The sequence below is a fragment of the Anomalospiza imberbis genome, chromosome 3 (genome assembly GCF_031753505.1).
Source record: "Anomalospiza imberbis isolate Cuckoo-Finch-1a 21T00152 chromosome 3, ASM3175350v1, whole genome shotgun sequence".
Lineage (NCBI taxonomy): Eukaryota > Metazoa > Chordata > Aves > Passeriformes > Viduidae > Anomalospiza > Anomalospiza imberbis.
The window spans coordinates 35861982-35889154 of NC_089683.1; the positions used below are offsets into that span (position 1 = coordinate 35861982).

The 27173-nt window shown below is 41.5% G+C and overlaps 1 protein-coding gene and 2 long non-coding RNA genes across 3 annotated transcripts in view; 1 reads left to right on the forward strand and 2 right to left on the reverse strand.

Annotated features, from left to right (window-relative positions):
- Positions 1-27173, reverse strand: part of LOC137470529 (uncharacterized) — a 250412-nt gene that overhangs the window by 68720 nt on the left and 154519 nt on the right. The gene's annotated exons all lie outside the window — the stretch shown is intronic.
- On the reverse strand, positions 18792-25751 carry LOC137470523 (uncharacterized). The gene is made up of 2 exons (XR_010997108.1): positions 25438-25751; positions 18792-19038 (listed from the first exon to the last, which is right to left on the reverse strand). It is a non-coding gene; the product is annotated as an uncharacterized lncRNA (long non-coding RNA).
- Positions 20464-25757, forward strand: HTR1E (5-hydroxytryptamine receptor 1E). The gene has a single exon (XM_068183993.1). It carries the CDS (start codon positions 22635-22637, stop codon positions 23727-23729), a length of 1095 nt encoding a protein of 364 aa, XP_068040094.1. The 5' UTR covers positions 20464-22634; the 3' UTR covers positions 23730-25757.

A 27173-nucleotide genomic window follows, 5' to 3' on the forward strand; every position in this document is an offset into this window, starting at 1 on the left:
CATAAATTTCCCTTGAAGCCATTTCCAGCACAATTTCTATCCTTCATATTCAATTTCGACAGATGTGTTGATGCATCACCTACTTCCAGTTACCCTTTTTGTGCCAGCGTTTATCCGTAGTTGCACTATCCTTTGCAATGAATTCACAAGTGGATGTGGATGTAGCCAGCATCTTTGGAAAGAGCCAGAATGCCTCTGATTATGTAGAGATCTCTACACCTTCACCTGTAGACTCTTTTTTTAAATCAATGTCATCCAGGCAAAGAAAACTACTTCCTATGACTCAAAAAAACTTTACATTTTTCTGACATTTTGTGTTCCAAACATAACCTAGCTAAGAAAAAACCCATGACTTATGGTTTCATGGGGGATGAAAAATCTCTGTTCTTTTAATGGCCCCTGAAAACTCTGTTGATGTCCTCAGAAGAGAGGACATCAACATCATTTAACATCAGCTAATATTTTTAATGGCTGTTGCTTCAATTACTAGAAAGTATTGCTGTTGTTTATACTGCTTCTGGGACTACAAAAAGAAAAGGACCTGGGTTTGGTTGAAGGAGAAATCCTGCTGGTGTACTTCAGTTGGACCAACCCTCTGGTTCTACTGTTCTTGAGGTTTCTCAATGCATCATCTTTCCAGGAGGCTCAGATAGATGGCAGGGAGCTCAGCTCTCATTTTCTTCAACCTTTCCAGAATTCTGACTTTTGTGAGACTTTCAACCACCCCAGTATTCCTTAAATGTTGTTTTGGATTGTTTTGGTTTTTTTTTTTTTTCAATTTCCCCTAATCCTGTGATGCCTGGTCACTGTTTGCAGACAAGCAGCAGCACCACTCATCCCCCAGGGGGAGGGAACTGGTCCTGACAGCCCAGCCATGGTGAGAGGAGGCACAACTAGCATTCTGTCTGAAAACTGCTCATTCAGTTTCTCTCTCGTTCTTTGCAACGTAGTCAGGGAATATGCACACTACCACAAAGAAACACTCAGGAATAGGCTAAAAATTCAGAGAGGGAATATTGCTGGCACACTTCAGAGCTGCTGTAGTTGTGTAGATGATTTGCTAATGCCCTTCATTTCTAGCTTTCTTCATTTCTCTTGAAACACCAGGTGATGTTTCTCTTGATGTGCTTTCTCCAAGGCAGAGCATATGCACCTCTCTTTGACTTAACAGGCTGAGACACTCAAGGGAGGCAGTCAACAGCTTTCCTTTAGTCTCGGAGCCAGGACCAAACAGAAACATGGATAGAAGCCATACGAAGCTGGAGGGAGAGCACATTGCCCCTGTGAGCAATGTGGGCACACTGTAGAGAGAGTGAGACAGGAGGGGAGGGAAATTTTCCACTAGCAAGCAGAGTCTCTGGGCTCCCATTTTTAGCCCAGTGCATTTCCCCAAAGCCCACACAGGAGTGTGGGAATAGGATCCCTTGCTCCCTGTCCCAGCAATGAATAGCCAAACTGGCCACCACCATTAGACACCAGCTTCATGGATGCTTGCTTTCTTCAACCTGCATGTTCCTTAGAATGAGCTATTAAAGACTGTGTAGAATGTTTTTACATAATCTTCTGATTTAAGGGCATTGAATTCAGCCACTGTTGCTTAGGTAATGCTGGTTGTGCTATTTCCCAGCAGAAATTAGGCAGAGGATCTGGGATTCAGATGTTTGAGATTAATGGGATTCCTCAGTCGAAGCTGTGACAAAATAGAAAGTTATTCCTAGTAGAAAATGTAATTAGTCCCTTTCAGATGTTCAGTTTGACAGTAACACTAACATCAATTATTCTCTGTTGGGAATATTCCATTTTAACAAGGTTCACTGTAATATCATCCTTTCTCAGTAGTAATCGGAAGAAAGAAGGCCTTTTCAAATCATTGTCTTGTTACCTTGAGATTTTTAACATCTAAGCCTCCCACTTATCAGCTGATGCCTTGCATTGACTTCAGCACCTGAACAATTCTAATATTCTCAAGTGTCTGGAAATGAACTCTTTTCTTCCTCCCTCTTTTTTTTCTGGCAAGAGTCTGCAGAGAAAATCAACAGTGTTTCCAAGCTAAAAGGTATTGTCGAAAGTAAGTTTAAATCCTCAGGGTGGAGAAAATATGTCAAAATAATCTGGCAAAGCTATGAGCCCTGGTCTCAGGGAGAAAAGGTAGCTCTACTGTATTGGTTTCAGCTTAATCATGAAGCTCTGGGTCTCAACTCTGTTCCTGCAGGTGACAGCAGTTCTTTCAAGCAGAGCATGCCATCTGCAGCTTCTTCCAAAGGTATTAAATTATCAAACTCTGAGCTCCTCAGATGCAAAATACACTTTTTTAAGAGTGGCACTGCTGTCCTAGTGCACACATCTTGGGGAGTGTCACAGAGCCTGATGCGGTTTGTGCTGTTTGGTTTTCTCAGGCCAAGGAGATCCTTCCTCCAAGCCAGCATTCCTGATGAAACCTCGCAGCCCTATGCAGAAGTCACACTTTAACTTAGTTTCTATCCTTGGTGCTCCCTTTCCCATTTCACCATCTCTAATCCAAAAATCCCATCTCCAATTTAGCATCATGTATTTGAGACTGTTGAAACATGCTTAAGGAGATTTAAATGCACAGCTGTGTGACTCAATCCCCTAGATATGTTTTATAATGAGCCTTTATGCATAGCTCCAAGTTATTTTGAATAGAGGACTGCTGAAAATAACCAGAAAAAAATTAAAGAAATTTTAAATGATCTCTTTTCCCACACCTCCAGATTGAGATACTCTCTGGTTAAATATCTCTGAATAAAGCTGTTCTAAATTAAATACTGGCTTTGGTGGTATATAAGATGAAGCTGGCAATAAAAAGTACATAATATCCCATCAAGATGTTGAAGTCTTAATCCAGAACACAGTGGGAGTGGTGTGCACTGCTGCCAACACACCTGGCCACAGTAGCTGTCTCACAGAGTGCTGTACCCTGATGTGGCCCATTTCTGCCTACCTGAATTCGCTGTTCAGATGTCCAGGGCAGATTGCCAGCTCCTGGCCCAAATGACACCTTGGGAGGCAGTGGGAAAAAATTAAATCATTGTTGTGTAAAATCATTAAATCATTAAATCATTAAATCAAGAGCAGTGAGGGCATGATGAAACCAGTGAAAGGTCTGAAGCAAAAGAGTCACATTAAAGCTCTTATGTGGAGCAGTTGAGGGAGCTGGGGTTGTTTAGCCTGGAAAAAAGGGAGACTCCAGGGAGACCTTTTCACTCTGTACAACTACCTGAAAGGAAGGGAATGTTGGTCCCTTCTCCCAAGTAATAAGCTAGAGAACAAGAGGAAAATGCCTCACATTTCATCAGGAGAGGTTTAGATTGGATGCTGGGAACAATTTCTTGACTGAAAGGGTTGTCAAGTATTGGAATGGGCTGCCGAGGAAAGTTGGGGAATTGCTGTCCCTTGAAGTGCTTAAAAGACATGTAGATGTGGCACTTAGGGACATGGTTGAGTGTTGGACTTTGCAGTGGTGGGTTAATGGTTGAGATGGATGACCTTAAAGGGCTTGTCTTTTTTCCGAGGGCTAAACCATTCTGTGACTGCCACAATTGGACAATATTCAGCTTCAGTCCCTGGGGCTTCCAGAAGGGTTACAAAGTTGGGTGTTCTTTAAGGGCTCTCAAAAAGCTTTGGGTCTCTCAAAAAGCTTTGGGTTCATTGGGGAAGCTGTTCTCCCTCTGGAAAAGCAGAAGGCTCCTGCAGAGATGTTTGCTTCTGGCTGCTATAGTGTGGAGGCAGTCCAGTTGTCATAGGGCTTTAGATGATAATGAAAAGGCATATTTGAATCCAGTTGTGCTGAATACTTTAACTTGATAATTTGAAACATTTATATGATTCTATTGAAACCCTCATATTAGTTGATGGGGTTGTTTTTGCAAATTGTTAACCACTTCAGGTCACATTTGAGATGGAAATGTCTTAGAATTTGTTGCAAAAGCATTTTAAAAGTAATTTGTGTCTTATTTACTCTGTCACCAGATCATTTCATGTGCTAATGCACTGGGAATGTCAAGCTGTGCTAATAAGAACAGTTTTCCTTCTATTTGTTGTAACTCCTATGTAAATACAATTAAGGCAAGAAGTGTCTGAGGGGTGCCTGATCACATGCATTAAGTTAGCTTCCTTTTTGGCTCTTAAGGCAAACACATGCAGAGCTGCAACATCTCTTGGAAAGACCCACGGCTTAGGGCAGTACATTACCTGCTAGCCCCTGAGCCTATATCTGGTTCTATGCAGGAAATCTTGAAGGGTGATAAACTGGGAACTAAATATGTGTCTCATCTTCAGCATGGCAACAGATCCAGAAACTGCCTTTGGAGGTACTGTCACGTTTCATGTTAGGCTTGTGCTGAAGGTTTGTGTTGCAGCAAGACTCCAGCAACCATGGAGTCTTGGGAAAGCTGGGATTGGAATATCTGGGAGTGAGCATTCCAAAATTTGTGTGAAAATTTAGATTTTTCCACTATCTGCCAAGAACTTTGCGTTAGTCTCATGAAAGAAATGTATGGAGTGATATCAAAGGCACGTGTCTGCATATCGGGAGAACATGAGCCAACACAACAGCAAAGCTTCCATGTAGTACAAGTACCAGTATGCAAGAGCACACTGAAGACATCCAAGATGCAGAGGAGGACAATCTTTGAACACGACTATATCATAAGGGTAAACTTTGAAATTTGCTCATTATTCTCTAAAGCACCACAGGGAATTTGCAATATTCAGTGGGATTCTGGCTGGGCATGAGGCATCCAAAAGGTAACTTCATGCATCTGCTGGAGGCTTCAGCGTGTTAGAGACCAGGCACGCAAAAGGGTGGCTTGAGCCCAGACTACCAAGCAAGCAGTCATTTGAGGTGCTCTCACCATACAGACAGAGTCATTTAGGCACTGGTTTGTGCATGCTGATGACCCCTAAAATTCAGACTGGTTTTGATTAAGTACTCAAGAGTAGTTTCAGATGCCTGATATAAGACCTTTTTAGATAAGGAGCCTAGCGTGACTTGGTCAAACCACTCCATCACTACACCATATAATTTGAAACATATAATTTGACACTGTGTAATCCATCAGAGTTCATCTATCTCAACTAAAATGACTTTTGTACATGAATATATGAAACCCTAATGCTGTCCCATTTTCCATTTCCCATAAATTAAATGTGTTCAGTAGAAGACTGAGAATATATAAGTGAAAGGATCAGCTGTCTGCCCTTTTACACTGGCAAAAGGTTGTAGCAGACTACAATTAAAAAGTAGTCATAACTTGTACCACAAAAGAACCTCGGGTGAACACAATTAGAAAAAGAGAAATGATGGTATGTTGCCTCCATATGATGGAACTGCAGATGGACAGTGAAGTGTCAATAACTTGAAATGAGAGTGGCTGCTGTTGTTGCTATTTTTTTTCTTCAAGCTACTCCAACATCCTGTGCCAAATAATTTCAACAGCTTCTAGCTATGAGGAAATACATAGGCAAAATTTATTGCTGTAAGCATATATTCAAGAGGAGGAGGGAGTAATTCTCTGTGCTAATCACTATGCTGTCAGCACACTGCTGAGTTGTGAGTGTTTACTGGATGATGAACATAGTGTTAGGAAAAAAAGCCTTCTTTTTTGTTTACATGGCTTTTTTTTATACTAGTTTCACCAACTTAACAAAATATCTGATATGGTTGCCTTACATTGGTTTTAGTAGAGAGATCAACTGGAATAACCTGTCAGTACAATAATGCTCACAAAGATGCAGGGATGAAGATAAGACAAACCATAGTAAGATCGGTAATATAGCAGCATCGTTAACCTTTTTTTCTTTCCCACACTAAATTTTCCACAGACAAGAGCGTTAGTAATTTTAACTTTGATTGAGAGCTGCTATTATCCACTCACAGCATGTGGGAGCAAACAGGCACTTGGATAAATCACAAAAAAGAAAACCACTTAGCATGCTGCTTCCCTCAACAACACCTCTTAGTGAAGGTGCAAGGCTGAGTGCTACAGTGAGAGCACGTGTGAAGACAGAAGCAAGGCTGCAACAGCCCCCTGAAGCATGCTCAAGGTCAGCCCCTCTCAAAGAAGACCAGAAGGTCACACTTGACTTAAAAGGTATTCTGATATGCTTAAAAAATTTAAGTAATTAAATAATTCAGTGAATGAAAGCCATCAGGATTCTAATGCAGTGTTAATGGGGTCTTTCAGAAATCATGAAGATGAGTTTCATGAGTGACACAACTGGAGCCATTAGCAAACTCATCCAAGAGGAATCATCCATTAGAGGCGAGTGCCTGCACCATCTCAGTGCAGAGGAGCGTGAGGAGCAGCACAAGCATTCCTGTTTGTGACCACTGCAGAGAGACACCTACAAATAACTTCTGAACTGCCTCACTTTCCTCCTGCAGGCACTCAGCCCTCAGGTGTGTTTGTCACCTTCAGCAACAGATGAAGCAGTGACTCCACCAGCATGAGTATGCAGGAAGTCATCTTCTCTACAACCAGTGCTGCTCCAGCAGATTGCAGGGTGAGAAGCAAATCAAACTGATTTGAAACATGGAGTACTTCACACATGGTCATTCAGTAGAGTACAACTTGTTGGACAGTCTCCACAGAACTTCAACGCTGTTTTGGAATGGAGTTTCTTACCAAGTGTGCCAACCATGTCAGCGTGTCAAAAGACAACTAGTCGTAAGGGCTACAGCTGCTCCTTTGACATGCTTGGGACAGCCTCCAGAATAAACTTTCAGCTCCTACTGGCTCTTACTCGATGTATCTTTGATGCCAAGGCCTCTGCAAAGTAACAAAATCAGAGGATGTTTGGAACTTTGTCTGTGCTGTGTAGAATCCAGCAATAAATTATTCCAATAAAAAGGTCTAACAGTTAATAGAGCATATAAAACTGTCTACTATGTTTCATCATATTTAATTTGCTGCAATAACCTGGAGATGTTCAGGTTTCAGCCTCTTCTTTGCAACCATTGGGTGCTCTGAGAAATGCTGTGCCAGCTGAGGAGTCTCTGTGTCACCAGCACCTCTGTATCAATAGGCAATGCAATGCTTCCAGAGCATTTGGCTGCTTCTCATCTTCCATTATGGCCCCAAGTGAAGCGGTGCCCTCACCACTATGGGGAGAGCCACAAGGAACCCATGGCCTGGTCATCCCCACAAAGAGTGGGTGTGCAAGAGGGAAGACCCAGCCTTCGGCCACCCACAGATACAACCTCTTCTAGGACATGAGCTTTGGGGTTGCTTAGGCTGCACAGAAGTTTGGTGCATCTCGCCAGGAATTTAGCCAGGGTTATCTCCCTGTTGTGTTTTGTAATTTGTGAGGAATATGATGCACTACCCCAGTTCTGCTGCCTGTGCCCTGTAGTAGTGCTTAGCCAGAGAACAGTGACTCACTGGTGTCCCCCAGCCCACAGGATGGTGGGACCTAGCTTCTCACAGGAGCTAGAGCATCACAGGATGCAGTCTGTGTCTCTCAGCCTTTGGTCAGGTGGGCTTATGTGCCACAGCAAGTAGCAGGTGGCTGTGGCAAAACAGGCATGTTGGGATGTAGGGAACAGACATATGTAGCTGAAGCTTACATAAGAAAAGCCAGTTACTTTAGATGCTGTCCAGATGAGGCGTGGTACTGATGAGCTGTCATTAATATAACATTATTCATTCTTATCTAAAAAAACTTTCCTAGGTAGATATGCATTTTTATTTAAACTAGAATAAGATTAGATGGCTGGTTCCCTCTTGTATTTTCTTGTGATAAGTGTGGCAGTGGCTGTAATCATAAAAGTCATGTAGGTTGGACCTCCAGAGGTCGTGCAGTCCATCCTCCTTCTCCAAATGTAAAAGACAGGTTTGACACCTGCAAGTATGTTGTGCCATGTGAAGGATCACATGAAATGATCTTTTAGGAGATTAAAGATCTCTTGGGAAGGGGCAGCTGAGACATTATCCATCTCCTCATTGGGTGGGAGTGTTGATTTGCTGTAGGGTAGGAAGGCTCTGCAGCAGGATCTGGAGAAGCTGGATCAATAGGCCACATCCAGTTATATGACATTCAGCAAGGCCAAGTGCCAGGTCCTGCCATTCAGACACAACAACCCCACACAGTGCTACAGGCTGGGGGAAGAGTGGCTGGAAAGCTGCCCAATGAAAAAGGACCTTGGGGTGCTGGTCCATAGCAGCTGAACATGAACCAGTTGTGCCCAGGTGATCAAGAAAACCAATGGCACCTGGCCTGGATCAGCAAAAGTGTGGCCAGCAGGACCAGGAGAGCGGCCATCCCCCATTCCCCACACTCAGTACTGGTGAGGCTGCACCTCGACTGCTGTGTCCAGTTCTGGGCCCCTCACCTTAAAAAGGACATCTTGATACTGGAGCAAGCTGGTGAAGGGTTGAGTCCTATGAGGAGCAGCTGAGGGAGTAGAGTTATTCAGCTTGGAGAAAAGGAGGTTCAGGGACGACCTTATCACTCTCTACAACCTCCTTTCAGGCAGTTGTAGCCAGGTGAGTCTTGGCTTCTTTTCCTAGGGAACTCGCAACAGGACAAGAGGATATAATCTCAAGCTCTTCTAGGAGTGGTTCAGACTGGTCATTAGAAGGAATTTCTTCACAGAAAGGGTTGTCAACTTTGGAACAGGCTTCCTAGGAAAGTGGTGGAATCATTGTCTCTGGAACTGCTTAAGGAAAGACTGGATGTGGCACTTAGTTCCATGGTCTAGTTTACATGGTGGTGTCCAGTCAAAAGTTGGACTTGATCTCAAAAGTCTTTTCTAACCTAATTATTTTGTGATTCAATGCCACCAAGGATGCTGCAGCTGGAGACAAAGGATAACAGGGGACAGCCACTACAAGTCAGAGTCTGCCTCTGAACCTCGCATCTTCTTCCTCAGTGTGTGAAGGTGGTGCAGGGCCAGAACCACCTCCCAGCAGAAAGTGCCTTGGACTCACTGATGAAGTCCTCAGCAGGACGGGACAAACAGAATGCCCTGAGCTCTGGGGCAGGTGTGCTGACGAGATGTTCCAGCAGGGGTAGAGCACTCCTGCAAAGGCCAGTCAGAGTTCCACATTCCTTTGTATATGTTCTGTTTTGGTGACTTCTGAATTCTAAATTCTGTATCATAAGTGGTACCACATAAGCCCAGAAATAAAGCAGTGACACAGAATCACAGCAGCTCCTTTTCTTAACCCAAAGTCTGCTCTTTTTCATTGGTACAATGCCCTACAGACTGTTATGTAAAGGAAGAGTACTTACCTTGCGCAAGTTTTGACAAAGGAGATTTTTTTCTGTCTGGTAGTGTCTTCAGGACCATCCTGTTCAGAATCTAACTCTGTCCAGTTAATGTCACCCAGATTGGTATATGTTTGCTTTAGAGACAGAGAAAAAGTGTTGCCTAGTGAGCAATGTGCACATTTAACAAAGCAGGAGGGGTGACGGGCCTGGCAGCCTGTTCAAAAAGGATTAGAGCTGTTGTCTGTGTGGATGCTGCCCAGCATCTCTCACTGCAAGTAATGCTGGGCTGGGTATCAGCTGCAAAGCGGACAGAATCTAGGAAGTGAGACAGCGACTCTTCCTCTGTGGGATGAGGAAACCTCAAATGTTGTGTAAGTGTTGTTCCAGCCTTTCTGGGGTGAAGAGAGACCATGCAACGTCAGCTCCTTTCCTTTTGTTAACTGGGGGGCAGATGAGTCAGGACAGCTGTGGCATTCATTATTAGAATTCAAATTCTCAAACTGATGAGGATCTTCATGTTCATGGACTTTCATTAAGTATTTAAGGAATAACATACTGGTTGTACAATCTCACAGTAGTAGTGTATGTACAAAGCATACACAATGCACACATTTTTAGGGCCTCTATGAGTTAGAAAATGTATGCTGCTTTAATTTTATAGAACTGATGAATTTTAAAACACTTTGCTATATTTACCTTTGATCCCACAGTAAGTTCTATCCAAGCCTGTATCTACCCAAGCTTCCTGAAGCAGATATCTGGTAAAGCAAAAGAGACAAACATCTTCTATCCCCTCATCTTCCCCTTCATTTCTGAGGCAGAATAAATCAAGGCTTTGCTTGTGCTGCTGATTAAAGTAATCTGATTTATTCCAGAAATTAATATTGTTCTTAGTGAGAAAAATTATATTTGAAATGCACACAGTAGGTGTGAAATATATTATGCCCTTAAAATCAGTCTTCTACCAATGAAAGAAGCACCTGAGGGAGCATTAAGGGAAAATTCTGGTTAATTCTTTTTTCCCATGACCCTGTCCTTGTTAGCACAATATTAATATCTCTTAATTGTTTTACATATGAACTGCTGCAGCAAAATCCAACCCAGGGCAGGACAAATAGTTACATAAGCATTTTTTGGGTTAAAAAGGCTATGATGTGCTAGTCATCATAGAACGTTATTAGCATGAACCACAGTCTTCTGTATTCAGTATAATCAATTTACTACAGAAGGAGAAAGTATAAATTTGGTATATGCAGTTTGTAGCTGAAAAACAGGGACATTGCCCTTTTTCTTTCAGCATCACACACACCAACTCCTGCTATTTTAATGTATACTACTTTCAACAGACTTTGATTCATCATATTTTATTGCACCTGCTAAAGGATAACTCAGTCTTTGTAGTGAGTGAAATTTTGTAATTACTCCATATGTGTGTTGTATCTGTGGGTTAAGTTTAGTGTGCCTATGGTTTTGACAGCAAATTATCACTAATTCATATAATGACATGTCTGAAACAGTTGATATTAAATAGTTTTCTTTTTTTTTTTTTTTGCTTATTCTGTATTTACATGATGCTCCAGATAAGTAATTAAAGTGCCAGTCATGTGAGCTTATTTGCAACTAAAAGTCTCCAAAAGCAGACACATAGTTTAGTTATTCCAAATAATGCACAAAAGTAAACACTCTAGCTTGGTTGTGTGTATTGTAAGGGTTTCAGTTAAAAAGTATGTCTTCATATGAAAACTACAGCTAGACATAGCTATTGCTAAGGCCCTGAATAATGTAACTGCAGTGGCTATTTTATTTGGGAAACCAAAAAATTGTTTGTAAGTGCTGTCAGCTCAGCTCATGGCTTCCACTACCAACAGCAAAGTTCTGTAAATAAAAGCAGGAACTCTTTTTCATGGGATTTTTCAGGATCTATTGACCACATTTAGCTGGAGATTTTTGTTCAAATCATGGCTCAGGACCCAACCCCTGGAACATTTGCCCTAAGAATGTAATGGTAGCATGAATTCTGTTCAAATATAAACTTATACTGCCATAAATGTATGGCAGCAACTTTGGACCCTCTTCAACTGGAAAACTGAGAGTGCATTAGGCCACTATGGAAGTCAGAGCTCAGCCAGTCTAATATCTGAATGCCTCTGCCTCAGCAGGATTTGCACCTAGGGCTCGTTCAGGAAGTGTTTTCTCATACTAAACAGGAGACTGTCCTTGACCTTTATGTTGCTCTACATCACATGTCAGTAATTAATTTCTCCTGTGCTTGCAGCAAGCACACTGCCCAGATGGAAATCCCACGCTCACAGTCCCAGGCAGCAGGCTCATGCCATCAGCCCAGTGTTTCTCACCAACATGAGACATTTTTCTACATGATTAAGGACCCATAGCACCTTCTGCTACAATAAAACTATTTGTTCAGTCACACAGAATTTTCCTTTCAAAGCAAGTCTAGAGCCATTGTGTGAGTCATCTCCTTTATTTTATCAGTGCGAAATAGGGTGTATATTCACTAAGGCTTAATCTGAAATCTTTTTGCTCACAGTGGTAACATTTCCATTGATTTCAAAGGATCTCAGATCAAGCTTCAAGAATGACTACATTTTAGTCTATCAGATTTGTTCATTTCAGGCCTTTATGAATTGCAGAGCAGTTGTGTACAGAACCAAGTCATGTGGAGATTAAACAAACTCCATTGACATCAGTCTCCTGACAGAGAATAACAGCAAGAAACAAATATTGACTAGAAAAACAACGCATGTACAGTGACATTTAGCTTGTATAAAGTCATAGTCTCCACATAAATGCAAATAGCACCATTTCCCCAGAGCTGAATAAACTATATTCATCGGTAAATATTTGTGTATCTTTGACATGTCTCTAAGCAGCAAGATGAGAAATTGAGATGGAAAATACACTCACAGGTGAGAATTCAGTGCAGATTTTTCTTGAAGTTTTTCTCTCAATGCATTTGGGAGACCTTGAAAAGCAGATGCTTCCCTTTCTAGTTAGTCACTTAAACGCAAAGCATCAGAACTACAACAGACCATAGCACACTCAGCTCCTGTCAGTAGTTTCCTGACCCTGCCACTCATGCTGTGCTACATGGCAGTGGTCCAAGCCTGAGAATACTTCTCAGAAAGAAACCCTAAAGCAGCTAATTAATTTAGGAGTCTCATACCAATACTCAGAAGGGATTTATGCACCAGGAAGCTATTGTTTAACTATCTTTATATGAGAGTGGAAATTTTATGGACCAGGGTTTCAGTGACCTAAGCATTTTAATAATGTAGCACCTGTATAAAGTATGTGCAGAGGCTTTTTCCTCTATATGAGGAACAACAGCACAGCTCATCAATATGAGGAATAAGTGCCCAGGCTCTTCCATTAGGAAAGAGAAGACTGGGAGCCCAAATCATTACAATAGAGGTCTTTAAAGCCACAGGTGACACAGGAAAGGTGGCTAGGTAGTAGTTCTTCACCATAGGGAGCCAGTCTGCCCTACAAAGTTGCACTCTTAGAATCATATTTAGGTTTGCTTCAAACCATAAAACAATGAAGATTAAATAGGATTTCAGGCATGTGCCTAGAGATGATAAACCCACTTCATGGGCACCTTACAATGCTGCTGAATTTCTGGAATGAACTCAGCATTCAGGCAGCAGGAGCTGCAAAAAAAGTCAATCCCATTATCATTACATGGTCTCCCGTCACAAACTGCATTTTCCTCCCTGGAGGTGCTAGCAAATGAGACAGTGGACTGTGCTCCTGCCAGGCCTGTGTACAGTATGTGAAGTATTAGACTTGCAAACTGTTGGGATCTTCAACTCAATGAACTAAAAATAAGGATTATCAGCATGTGAGAAAACCCAACTGTTCCTACAGTAACTCAATCATGTTATATTGGACATTGTCCTCTTATTCTTCTCCTCTTCAATTTTTAAGATGTTCCAGTGAGGTGCTTTAATGGTTTGCAAATGAAGCAGACTTCTTTCTAATAAAGGATTATTTTTAAAAAATAGTTTTCCCACATGGGATTTAGCTCCAGCAAAATAGTCATGGTTTACAACTATTTCACAAGCTCTGCATGATTTCTGTTCCAAAAGACCAGGGGAGGAGAGTCACTACAAGACAGTTTTGTTTCTAATTACAAAACAAACAGAACATCATTAGTTCAAAGGATACTAAGCTTCAAAATAATTCATATTATTTTTAAAGCTACATGGAGGTCTATGGACCTGGAGTTGCCTGGAGCTCTGGAAGTCTGTGGACAGTTCTTCCATTCTCCACATAAATGCAACCAGAGGAAGTCAAGAAATTTTTTTAAGAGTAAACATTATTCAAAATGAGTTTCAATAGTGGGCTTTCTTTTCATAAGTCTATTCAAAAGGAGAAACAAAGATTTTTTACTTAGAGAGATTACACTGTTAGTGACCAAGGGGACACTGAAACATTTTGTCCCTGGTTCCAGTTTTTAAAGTAAGACTTTTTTCAGAAGAAATAGAGTGAATCCCTCTCTTTCTGAGTCCTCCAGCACCTTTTCTGTGATTCTGTATTTCCTTCAAACACCAAGATGCTGTCTCTCTTCTTCCTAGCTAAGAAACAGGGGATCACTTCAGCACCAGTCTTGCAGTGCCATGACAGCATGGTTTCTACAGTTGGAATTACTGTCGTTTGGGGTTTTTTTAAGGTGAACATGACTGCCGTTTATTTTGCTTTGGCACAATGTTTCTGGGAGCTGTTATGGATGGATCTTCATCTTAGCTGCTGTCTGGCAAACTGAGTCGTGGCTGCAGGAAGAATTGCAGGTTTGGGGGATGGACTCGCCTGCTCAGGACCTTTCAGATGTTGTGTGCCTTCACTTTACCATTAAGCCATACTAACCAGCTTCATGAATATCTGTCCCTGGGCCACTCATCAGAGAAGCACCATCCCAAGTGCTGCTTTTCTAAGGAGGGCTGTAAGTGCTGGTGATGGCACACTTCTCTGCCCTCTCCCCTTACAAATTACAGGGAGCGATCTCACACAGCTTAGCTGCCAATGTCTGATAGCATATCTCATTATCTAAGCTGTCCTCCCACCTGTATTTTATCTGATTGCAGGTTTTAGTCATACAGTCAATGAATAAATAGTCTGAATGGAAGGTTGAGCAGTAGGAGGAAGGATTTTGAAGGGCCGCAGGACCCGCCAATACCCAGCGTCGAAGCTCTTTTCTTTTGTGCTTGTGTGCACCTTGCTGAGCCATTCAGTGGAACAAAAGGGAAGAGCAGAGCAAAACAGCCAGGCCAAAAGCAGCAGTGGGTACTGGCAGCAGCGCAAAACCCCAGACAAATGTCTTCCCTTGCCATAACCAGCTGTTCCTTAGCCAGTGATTTGGGACTGTCACCAGCTCTTTGAAGTTTTCATGTTTTCCTGACACATGAAAACATCCATAGCAGGGGATCAGTGACATGGTCAACTTCTTAAATCAACATAGGCTAAAAAAAACATTTTATGCTTTAAAAATTTGCTGAGGAGAGGAAATTTTGGTGACACAGCATGTTGTAATGATGCATGTACAAAGTGAGGTAGGACCTAAAATACAGAGGAAAAGTCTTTAGAAGTGAAAAACATTTAAAAATAGGAAGAAACACAATCTTAACCACAAGTTTTCTAAAACAAAAAATTTATCAGAGAATGATGTGTCTGTGAGAATGACTGCTAAGCATGAAGGTTGCAAAGGTCAGTAACAGGTACAGATTGTATTTTTCTTTCCAGATAAGAGGTTAAGTGTGTAGGTTATGTGTCCTCCAGCCCTGGCTATTTACTAAACTAGGGTATCACCAGGGATCAAGAGCATCTTTGCACTGAGAAAAGATCAAGTGAGAAGCACAGCTCTGGAATAGTTAAATGCTGCTCTGGGGCTATCAAACAAGCTTGCTGCCTCTGTTAATATAGATGTCATGCACATAACCAGGGGAGAGCATGTCAGCTAACTTTAATCAGGTTAACTCAGGCAACAAGGCTGTCTAGCTGTGGGAATCAGGAACTCCATGACTGAGAATTTACAGTTTCTTGGCTGGGTGAATTAACCCATTCAGTATGCCATGCTAATGTAACATGATGTTTCTGTACACAAGCTAGCTCATTTCAGCACTTCTACAAATGCCATCTGCAAAGCAAATGGAGGCAAATCGAAACATCTTTTCATTTTCTGTTCTTTCAGGTACAGATTTATAGTGAAAGAAGGTTTCTATCTCCATAAATAATCTCTGGAGGAAGAATAGGTACAGGGAGAAGTTCCTTCTGTCACAACGTGGTGGAAAAGGCAGCACTTACATGTTTTGACAGTGTAGGGTTGTACAACTGATTACTATAAATTCTACCCCAAAAGATTTTGCAAGATCCAGCTTCCCATGTCTCTTGGCTCTAAGGCATGGGAAATTAGAGCCTCTGGTGTCCATAAGTTAAACATCTCAGGATATAAGGTAGGGCATGAAAAGGGTATAGTGAAATGAACTACCAGGAATGAGCTGAAGTTTACGTGGGTGTTTTGTGTAGCATAAAACAAAAGAAACTTTTTACAAGTATGGTGCTAAAGGTCTAAAGAGATGTGATGATGAGTTTTGAAGTTATTTTTTCATTTGATCGTCTCTTGAAAGCAAATTATTATAAATTTAGAGTGTTATTTATTACAAAATATTGCAACTCGAGTAGGGTGCTACTCTAGTTTTTTCAAATGAGCAATCTGTGTGTTTCATTACCTCAGAGAATTTTATTTTGTCTGATGAAAACCAGGATTCAATCTGTATTGAGTCCTAGTTTGTATCAGGTTGCAGTTCAACAGCATCTTGTGAGCTTTCACAGCTTAAGATTTACTAGCTTTCATCTTGAAAGTAGATAAAAATGAGTAATCATCTGTGAATGATATTTATACCACTGCTTGTGGGAGGGAGCATGGTTTGAAGATCATCACTAATTATTGTTTCTCATTTGCATGTGCCAAGATCTGCACCACAAAAGTTTACCTCTATAGTGTAATGCTGGTGGAATTATTTTTTATAAAACCTACAAAACTGCTCCAACGGTTTTTGAAGGCAGCACCTTCCCTCTCCCATCAGTTTTCCCCCAGGCTTCTAACTTGGGAAGAAAATCCTCCAGGCTGGCAAGGTTCACTGGGAAGGAAGGTAAAATCTTCCTGATATGCAAGCGGAGATCCCCTTTCTGATCCTGAGGGAGTTGAAACATCGTGGTCAGCCTGGCATTTATCCTGGGCTCTTCAGCAAAAGAGTCAGAGAGCAACATCACAATATACAAGACAAGACACAAATAACAGTGTCTAAGCACTGCTTTGCAGCATGACATTTTAGCAACCTCCTAGACATAATTTAGTTTTCAATGGAAAATAAGCAGAGCCATGAGGGTTCCTGCACACACACACAGCTGGCCTGCACGAACACTTGGCTTTGCTCTTGCAAGAGGACAAGAGGACACAGACTCACCTCTTTGCCCTGAGGAGGTGATGGGTAGCTTCCACAGCCATCAGGGCTGGTGCAGGCACTGACACAGCAGCACCAGAGTGCTGTGTCCCTCTGTCCCCTGGGTTCTATGCTGGCTGGGAATAACCCAGACCTCCCAGCTTCCCAACGATGGTGTCAGGTTTGACTCACGTGCTCTGGTCTGAGCAACAAGTTGGGTTATTGCCCTGATTCTGGCTGTGGATAAGCAAGGCATACTCACTTTTTCCTTTGTTATCTCTTGTTCCACTTGTCCTTTTCACCAGACTTGACACTCCCTTTCTCCATCTCAGCCTCCTCCCAAGAGAGCAACTCTGGGCAAATCACCTCCTCCCCATCAGTCCCAGTTTTGCAGCAGCCATTGAAATCTGGTTTCTGATGGGTTTGATATAGGCACACTCAGCTTCATATGTGATTACTGTTGGAGCGACTGGGGTTCTGTGGGGTTTGCAAGCCTTTGCTCCCAAAAAGCCCCCAGTGCTTCCCTCCACTTTTCTGTGAATTTCAACGACTTCTTATGTAACTCCACCTGCAAAACCCAGCCATCCCTCGGGGCTTCATCTGTGACTAGTGTCAGGTGCCTGTTCTGGTACCTGTCACATCCAGCAGGTTCTCTGTTGTGCCCAGCAGTGTCCCCAGTGCTGTCCACTCAGCCCATCCTCTCTGGCCAGGACTGAGCTGAAGCACAGATATCCCTGAATCCCTAGAAATCTACATTACACAAAGACATGCTGCCGGCCACTATATCCTTGATTACAACATAGTGTGCTTTGGCTATTTATGACAGGGTCACTACATGTATGAGCTTTAGTAGGATGCCCACAGGTGCAAACACACAGCTATGCCTCCACACATTTTGCTTACTACCGAGTCGTTCTAACCTGTCTTTCCATCATGCTGCTAGTTTCAGTGGTGTGCACAGGGTGAATCTTAACTTGGAGGTCCATTTTACAGGTCAACTCGTACAAATTTCAAAGTAATTTCATTCTTGACCTCATTCAGTCTGTGTAGGAAAAGGTTGCATCCCTAAATCTATGGTCCCACAATGCAGCTACGAATTCCTCAGACATGTTCTTGTAAAATTTTGGGTTTCACACAAAAATAGTGATTTATTTTATTGTGCTACCCCAGTTTACACTTCTGTCAGGCAATCCCAATGCACTGTCTAATAGTTTGTTTTCATTTTGCCTACAACTGGCATCAAAATCTCATGCTGTGGATGTGAATATGAGCTGCCTGGTGACAACAAGATTTTGTTTTGCTGACAATTTTGCCACAGGTTGGTGTGATTCTGACCATCTCCACTTTCTCAGCTTTTGCATGCTGCTTTTCCAAATATGGCATGTTACAAACATCCATGCCTATATAAATCCATAATGTGACCTCTGCAGACTGACATCCTTAAAAACCCAAAGCAATACTAGAGTACAAGACTTAGTATTTGGAAACCTATAGTCTTCAGTTAAACTCAGCTGTATCATTTGATTACCAAGGAGCCATGAAGTCCAAGATTTGTTAACTTTACAAAAGCAACACTAGAAAGTTACAAGTGAAAGGCCTGAATTTCAGAGCTTTGTACATAAAGTTGGAAGAGAAAACCTCTTTGAAGGAAGAGGAAGAGCACTGAAAGTTTAGCATTTTTTCATAGCTTGAAATATTAGCATTATCATAAATGTGCTAAGTCATATTTTCCATAAACTGTCTCACACATCATGGTACAGATTCTTGCCCTTCAGAGCTCCAGTCATGGAAATATTGAAATTGAAAAGTCCTCAGACCAATTCAGAGTTTAACAGAATCAAACTGATTTATTGCTATCACGGGCACAAAGATGTAGCAGTCATACAGTGCCATAATTGCTTAGAGGAAATGTAAAACCGTGGATGTAAAGGAACTAACCTGCCCTGTACATACATATTTGCAATGCCAGTTCCACTTCTTTGCTCCAAGTGATATTATTCCATTTGTTATGAAATGGTTCAATAGCCAAGGAGTGGGAGTCAATCTGTCCAACAGAAATTCAGAGTACTCTGCTACATGTGGTCCTCTGCTGAGAAGACATGGACATTGCCATCTCATAGCCTCAAGTTGTCCAGTTCCTTTTAAGGAACAATTAATCAAACTCTTTCCCCTTTCTTCCTCCTAAACAGCACTCAAAGCCATTACCAATAATCAGCTAATATGAAGCATGATTGATTCCCATTTGGAGGAAGCCAGATGAGCTTCTTGCACCTAATGTGGGAAATTAGTCAGTGTGTGTAAAATCCTCTCTGTAGGAAATGACTGACAGCCTGAAGCGATATAGCTGCAAAACATAAACACAGTAGTGCTTTTAGTGAGAGCACTTTAAATAAGGGATTAATGTCCCTTCCAAGATGTCACTTAGAAAACCACAATCAATTACTATAGTGATAGCAATAGCATATATAGCAATTGTATGCAAGTGATGGAGACACTGGAAACCAGCTATTATTTCTTCAATATAGTAAAATTCTCCTTGTTAACACTCATGTTATGACCACAAACACACCTGCATTTTTAAAAGATTGATGATAAGTAGCATTTAAATTCTGCCCTCTATTAATAAGCTAGGTCAATCACTGGCATCTCTTTGTAAATCACTTCCCAGTTTAAAACATAATTTCTTTCCTGGGCCAAAGTACTCTCTGTCTGTGTCTTCTAATTCAAAAGTAGAGAGAAGACAGTTGGACAAGCAGGGACAATGGGAGAGTGGCTGGGGAGGAGGCACTGTGGGAGAGTGGACATGAGCCCTGGAGGCAGTGCTGAGATGGCACCAGCAGCTCAGGAGAGTCTCAGGCTGCTCTGGCACAGGAGGTGAGCTGAGAGGTGAACAGCCAGGGCTACAGTCAACCAATTATAACTAACTAGTTCTAATGCCAGTATCCTCAACATGTGGGTAAGGGAGGACGAGAGGCACAACTTAAACTGTAGAAGAAACCTTCAGCTCTCAAAAGCTGAAATTACTTTTCAGCATTTAAATATACTTCCTTAATAATACTGGTTTAGTGCTCTTATGTGGTATTTATATTGTCTGAAGTGCTAAGGGCTCACTTCCTATAAGGAACACGGGAATTAAAATTGAATTAATTCTCAAGTGATGGGTTTGGATTGCGATGGGCTTGCGGGGTCTGAGGTACCTGCAGGCAGGGATGATGCTCTGTTTGTATTTTTTCCTGTCTTCAATTATTGCACTGCTTTCCAGGCAAAAAAAAAAAAAAATGTTGGCCCTTCTGAGCAGTAGCAGACTCGTAAAGCCAAACTCCCCAGTGTTATAAGTAGTACCCTTTGTCCTAAAGGAAACCTGATGTTTAGATCTGATTAAGTTTGTTTAAATACAAGTTAATTAAGGAAAGCAAGAATTTATTTTTCAGAGTATCCTTGAGGTACAGGGTACAGGTAGAGCTCAGAAAGGATTTTCCTTGGGATACATCAGTGTAGGCCATCTGCGGGGAGAACCACAGCAATTCAGGTCTTACTGCATTAAACATGTATATAGGCAGTGCTGAGCAGAGAAAATGATGGGGACCACACAGGGTGGGGATAATGAAACTTCAGGGCCCCAGAGGAGGGAAGGACGAGCAAGAAGGAGTGCTGCTTACACCAAGAGGCATCACAAGACTTCCTTTGTGGGCAACAGATCAACAAGTGGTTGTGGAGGAGATGTGAATTCCACGGTGTCTTCCACTCTTCTTGAGTATGCTTGTGGACTGGGATACACTCACTAAATAATAGTGCTGAAGAAAGGATATGTATTACAATTGGTTTTGTTCTGTGCTCCAGGAGTGCAGAGAGGGAGAGAAGCCTCTTTGTTTTATCCTCTGATCAAAGCATCAGACATAATAAGGGTGCAAACTAAGGAAATCAGAATCTGGCTTGACAGAAAGAACTCCCATGAACAATTTATGAAGAAGGTTTGAGCTGATATGTTGGCTTTAGGCCTAAACAATCAAATTGACATTTCCATGTGTGGTAACCACGTGAAGACTGATGGATGGATTTCCATCTGACTTCTCTAGTCAATTTTTAATAAGCAGGCCTAATATTTCCTCCAAGGCTCTTTGTAGTTTAAAGCTGTTTAAAGTAGTTTCTTAAGAGTAGAGTATGCTTTGGGAGAAAGGCAGTTCTGCTATTCCTTGAGCAGAATTAAAACTCACATTTTGCTAACCCAGAGACTACAGCAGTCCGGATCTGCTTTCCTAGAGCCTATCCACAAATAGAAGTTTTTATCTAAAGTTTCTATTTTTAATTTTTCCTCATTCAGCTCATTCTGAAATGGCACTCCAATTTCTGAAGAAGAGCATATGTACACAGAGCTAAGCAGCCAACTAGCTTTAAATGCATAATTCCTTATTCAATTTCTTAATTCCTCATTAGCTTGCATGTGCAAACCCAGAGCCTAATCCAAGTCCCACTGGTGTCAGTGAGAATGGGTTTCACCTCTCAGATTTAGCCATCTAAAAATCAGGCATATGTATTCTAAATGCAACTGTGGAAGAACCACTTGTAGTGAAAATAGAGAAAGATCAGCCTTTCCAGGATATGATTCATAGCATCTTCCTGAAGGGCTTGTCTTGAGAGGGGACAAGTGTATTTCCAGCAGCCGCTATCTTTTTCCCCTGCTTGTAAAAGGAGCCTGTACAACTAACCTAGAAGCCTCCTTACTCTGATAAATGAAGCCAGAGGAAAGAATCTTTGTTTATTTCAGTGGATAAGGATCCTGAGTTTCAGTTTTCCACATCCTTTATGCCAAGATTAATTACAAATGAGTAAGCAAAGTCCCAGAGGTCATCCCAAGCTGCTTCTCATGGACTGTTAACTCTGGCTTCTGTTAGCATTTGGGATGTATTGAAAAGACATGTGAACTTCTGAAATAAAATTAAACTTTTTTAAAATTATTGTTCCTTGCATCACACTGGACTCCCTGACAGGGAGCATAATTACATGAAAATCTCAAAGCAATGGCAGAAGCTTTTTGTCTATCTCCTCTAAAGACACTCACAGTGGGATATGTGAAATGTCGTGAATAATTAGACAAAACTATATGAGCTCCTAGCAACACTGATATGCTGTGTAAAACCAAGCATTTGCCATAAAGCTTTAAACATTGTTTAAAATCTGCATGATAAAAGTAACCTGAGTAATTTTTAAGTACCGTTTCTAATATATTAATACAGACATGGATATGAAAAAGTAGAATAGAAAGGTATGAAATGCTGGCATGCCTTTGCTCAGGTAGGCTGCTCTGCTGCTTTTTTTCCAAAGGTGATATATAAAAGTAATTGATGCCTCTCATATAGACATTAAAATGAAGAGGCAAATTCCCTCAGCTCTTCATCGGCTGGAGAGTATTTTAACAAGCAGGAAAAGGGCTAGCTCCTGGTATCAGTATCACAAACATCATAGACATATTTGTGAATAGGGACCTGTGGAGGTCCCTTAGTCCAGCCTCCTACTTTAAGTAAAATCTCCAAAATTAAGAAGGAATAACCATTTCACATCAGCAGGAAATCTGGCCCAAATTGCCCTTTAGAAAAGAAAAAAATGAATGATGAATGCAGAGAAAAGGGGAGAGAAAAGGCAAGAGAAAAGAAGGGAAAACTGACCAAAATTTTATTTGAGATGATAATATTAGAAGTGCAAAACTTTTTTACCAAAATGTGGGATTTTCCTAGATTGACTAACAGATGTGTTTTTATCTTCTAGGAAAACAATGAACAATTAATTTCTTCTTTCCAGGAAGAAACCTGGAAGTTTTTTTGCTGCTCTGTTGAATATGGGATTATAATTTTTTTTTAATTGCATATAGAGCATCTCTTTCAAATGGATAACTTCTGAACCTGGAACTCTTCATTACCAACTTCTTGCATCCTGGAGGGGAAAATGAATTTCACAAATTGCACCACTGAAGCCAGTGAGGCTGCAAAGCCAAAGACAGTAACTGAAAAGATGCTCGTTACCCTGACCTTGGCCACAATCACAACCTTGACTATGCTGTTGAATTCTGCTGTAATTGCAGCAATCTCCACAACCAAGAAGCTCCACCAGCCGGCAAATTATCTCATATGTTCACTGGCCGTGACAGATCTCCTCGTTGCTGTTCTCGTCATGCCCTTGAGCATCACTTACATAATGATAGATAAGTGGACTTTGGGGTACTTCATCTGTGAGATCTGGCTCAGCGTCGACATGACCTGTTGCACATGTTCAATCCTTCATCTGTGCGTCATTGCACTGGACAGGTACTGGGCCATCACAGACGCCATCGAATACGCCAGGAAAAGAACGGCAAAAAGGGCTGGGCTGATGATAGTCACCGTGTGGACTATCTCTGTTTTCATATCAATGCCCCCCTTGTTTTGGAGAAACCATCACAGCATCAGTATTCCCAGTGAGTGTCGCATTCAGCATGACCATGTCATCTACACTATTTATTCCACATTTGGGGCATTTTACATCCCCTTGACTTTGATCCTGATCCTGTACTACAGAATTTACCACGCTGCAAAGAGCCTTTACCAAAAGCGGGGTTCAAGCCGCCACCTCAGCAACAGGAGCACCGACAGCCAGAACTCTTTTGCCAGCTGCAAGCTCACACAGACGTTCTGCGTCTCGGACTTCTCCACGTCTGACCCAACCACAGAGTTTGATAAAATCAATGCATCCGTGAGGATCCCTCCTTTCGAGAATGACTTGGACCCGGCTGGCGACCGGCAGCAAATCTCCACGACACGAGAACGAAAGGCTGCTCGCATTTTGGGGCTGATTTTAGGTGCTTTCATTTTGTCCTGGTTGCCCTTTTTCATCAAGGAACTGCTTGTGGGCCTCCACATTTGCACTGTTTCTCCAGAAGTAGCAGACTTCTTGACCTGGCTTGGGTATGTCAACTCGCTCATCAACCCTTTGCTGTACACGAGCTTTAACGAGGATTTCAAGCTGGCCTTTAGAAAGCTCATCAGGTGTCGAGAACATACTTAAAAGTACTGAGAGAAGATGATGCTGGCATGACTCCTGGCCTTAAAAATGAGCAAAATTTTTTGACTCTGCCATTGTTTCCCTTGATAAAGGGGATTTTTGTGTTTGCCTATTTGCTTGACTGTTCTTCAGCCTGTAATTCATTATGCCATTTTTTAATCTCTAGTGTTATTCATAGTAAAGGGTTTGAAATAAATTTATTTGACAAAGGAAAAGATTTTTTAGAAATGAAACAAAAAAAACTAGTATTAGGTACTCATGTCTAAGACATTTTGTGTAATCAATGATTCAAGAAGCAACAATATTCACTTTTATACTTTTTCCATTTAAGAATCAAACATCTAAATTATGTACTGTATAAACTAAACCTCATAAATACATATTCAAAAATTAATAAACACTTCATGGTCATAACAGCTAAACAGCACCTCTTTACTATGGCATTGTGAAAAAGCTGTAACAGCCATTTAGGAAGAAAATTACCATCACTTCCACCTTGGGTTGAGGCAGAATAAACTATTCCTTTCTTCAGGAATACACTCCCAAAACAGAAAGCAAAGTTCAGTTCATTGCATCTAGAAATGATCCCATGTCATAACCCAAAGGACTTAAGTGGCTCTCTTTGTGTGATATTCCAGATTTACATTCAAGGTGTTGGGCAAACACCTGTGCAGATCGTTTGGCAATTGAGAGGATGCAGCTGGCAGGTATCACACTTGTAAAACTAACTGCACATCTGAGTGGTTACACTTTCGATACCACTAACCCTGTTTCTTCAGGCCTTGTGCCTTAGTCAGTTCTGGGGTGGTATTTTTCACTTATGCCACACTTCACCTGAATGTTGTGGTGCACAACCCCAAGGATATATGGATCTTACCCCCACCAACTCAGACAACTGGATATCTTCTCAGCAGGCCAGCTATATATAGAAATTCAAAAACATCAGTTAAACCTAATTATTTCTGAATATCAGGAAAAAATTTCAGTAAAATAATTTATTTCAAATAGTAGTCTGCTCATATGCCTTGTTGTCATCTCACAATTTGCAATGGCAATCTTGTTCACTTAACATACGGTCAGGTGCTCTGGTAGGATTTCTTGCTCTGGGAGTCCTTCACAGACCTACTTCCCCTGCCCTGAGTGACAAAAAGTCCTTTGTATCCTACCTTTTGTGCTTATGGAGAAGTTAAAATTTTCTAATTCAAATATTGTGGAAATCTGTCTGGGAAGGGGCAAAATCAAAGCTGAGAATTTGGTATTGTCCATTAGAAACTCCTAAGCACCATTTAAATATTTATTACTGCCTTGCACAATAATTTTCTTCCCTGTCCATTTTTCTGAACAAATTCTTTTTGAATTACAACAATACACAACAAAGGTAACACCACATATGTCAACCTGACATCCAATAACTGTGAGAACTATAGTATGGTGGCTCCAAATCCATCAAAGCAAATACTAAAGGTAGCAAAAGTGTTGTAATAGCACTGGAAGCCATCTCTTAAAAATGTTTTGAAAATTTACAAGATGACAATCATTTTTCTTATCAAGAGTCAAGGAAGTGTAAGTAATATGTGAGTAATAAACTGCAAATGGAACTGAGAAATGACATGCTTATTGGTGAGAGAAAGCATTTGGCTGGAAAGATGCAGTGCCACAAGCTGAGCGTAAACCAAGTCTGAAGGGGACAAAAGCATGACCTGCTGCTTACCCGCATGCAGTGGGATTCTTCTTTCAGGACTCCCTGCCTGAGTCTGGGAGGTTCATCTCCAGCTGTCCTTCTGAATCTACTGTTGCAGTTGCCTCCACCAGATACCTTTGGATTCCCTACTAACAAACATTAATATCTAAAAAGAGTGGAAAATTATCTCAGCCACTGAAAATTTCTTTTAGTGAGGAAGCACAGACATCCATTATGGTTTTTCCTTTTTGCAGCTTGTTGGAGATGGAAATTGTTGATTGAAAGCAGGGAAGTGTGTCCTGACTCTGCCTATCAACAAAGCTTCCAAAGCAGCTCCCCAGAGTTGATATGCTATTAAGAGGGAAAAAAAAAAAAAAACCCACACAAAAATGAACTGGAAATTAAAATAAAAATGTGGTATTTGTAAGAAGTGCTACAGAATATTTTTTTTCTTTCAGAAAGTGCAACAGAATTTATTATTAAAGAACAAGGACTCAGCACAATTTGTGAAACAAGTTGACTATGGCAGAGAAAACAGAACACACAAGCAGTTATGGCTAGAAGAGAGTAGATTTTGGTGTCCCTTGGGTGTACAAGGGTGGCCAGCTGTTGTGATGACCAGAAAGGGAAGGGTAAAAGTGCAAGACTGCTCCAGCAGACTGTCTGAGCCACCCCAAGGAACTCAGCTGAGGCAGAAGCTGCAGCCCAGCCAGGTTCTTTGGGGCTGTCTCTGGGGCTCTGGCTCAGCTGTGGGGTGGGCTGCACAGGGGTCTTTGCTAGGAGTAGGGAAGGTGTTTCAGAGGGGAAAACCAACAAAATGAGAGATGCTTCCAGCTCTGACTGCTGCTCCTAAGGGCACACGGCACACAGAGTGATTTAGGTCGGACAGGTTCTCTGGAGGCCAGCTAGTCCAAGCTCCCTACAAGCAACAAACCTCAAAGTGGGACCAGCCTCACAGCTCAACATGGCTCTGACATGCTGTGTGCAGTCATGTTTCTTATGGAAAACAACACCTCAGTCAACTCTGTTGCTAAGACTGATGCTCCTTTAAAGCCATAAGCGTGGCTGAAGGGCTGGAAATGCTGAGTGTGACCTCCACAGCAGCTGTCGCAGGTAGCAGCGCTTCAGAAACATGGATGAAAGCTGTAAAATACAGGAGCTGCATCATCTTTATTTCTACTAAAGGCTTCCTTTTAGTATGTGAACACAGCTATTACCACTCAAACTACCAATCAGGTTGAAGGCTGTATTCAATTTTAATATTTAGAGGTAATTAACAGGAAAAAACAGATGGATGGCTAATTTCCGTGCTTTCCTGTTAAATAAAGACTCACCATTCACTGCCAGCTGACTACTGATTTTCTAATTAAGTCATTAGCTAAACACAGAGAATGTTTTCCAACAAATGCCACTAGATTGACGAAGATGCATGTTTTCCCCATGATCAGAATCAAAGTCAGGAACAATATAAAGGATTGGCTACTTAAAACAACTCAACTTGATCAGAAATTACCAGTCTTCTCATGAAAACTATTGCTAGTCTGACACCACTGATTGACAACATTTTTTTTTCCTGATGAGTTTTTGCTGCTTTTACAACGGGTCCAACTCTTAGTGATGTATTCAAGACCTACAGACTACCTCCATCTTCCTCAACCTCTCTAAACCATCCTGCAACCTCAAAGCCTTATTTTTTCTAATGGTGCCCTTGCAAAGGTGTCTTGCTTTACAACCCTCACTTCCTGCCTGTCCTGCCTTTGGGTTTC

Coding starts and splice junctions, on each gene's coding strand:
- HTR1E (XM_068183993.1), top strand. CDS start 22,635: ATGAATTTCACAAATTGCACCACTGAAGCCAGTGAGGCTGCAAAGCCA.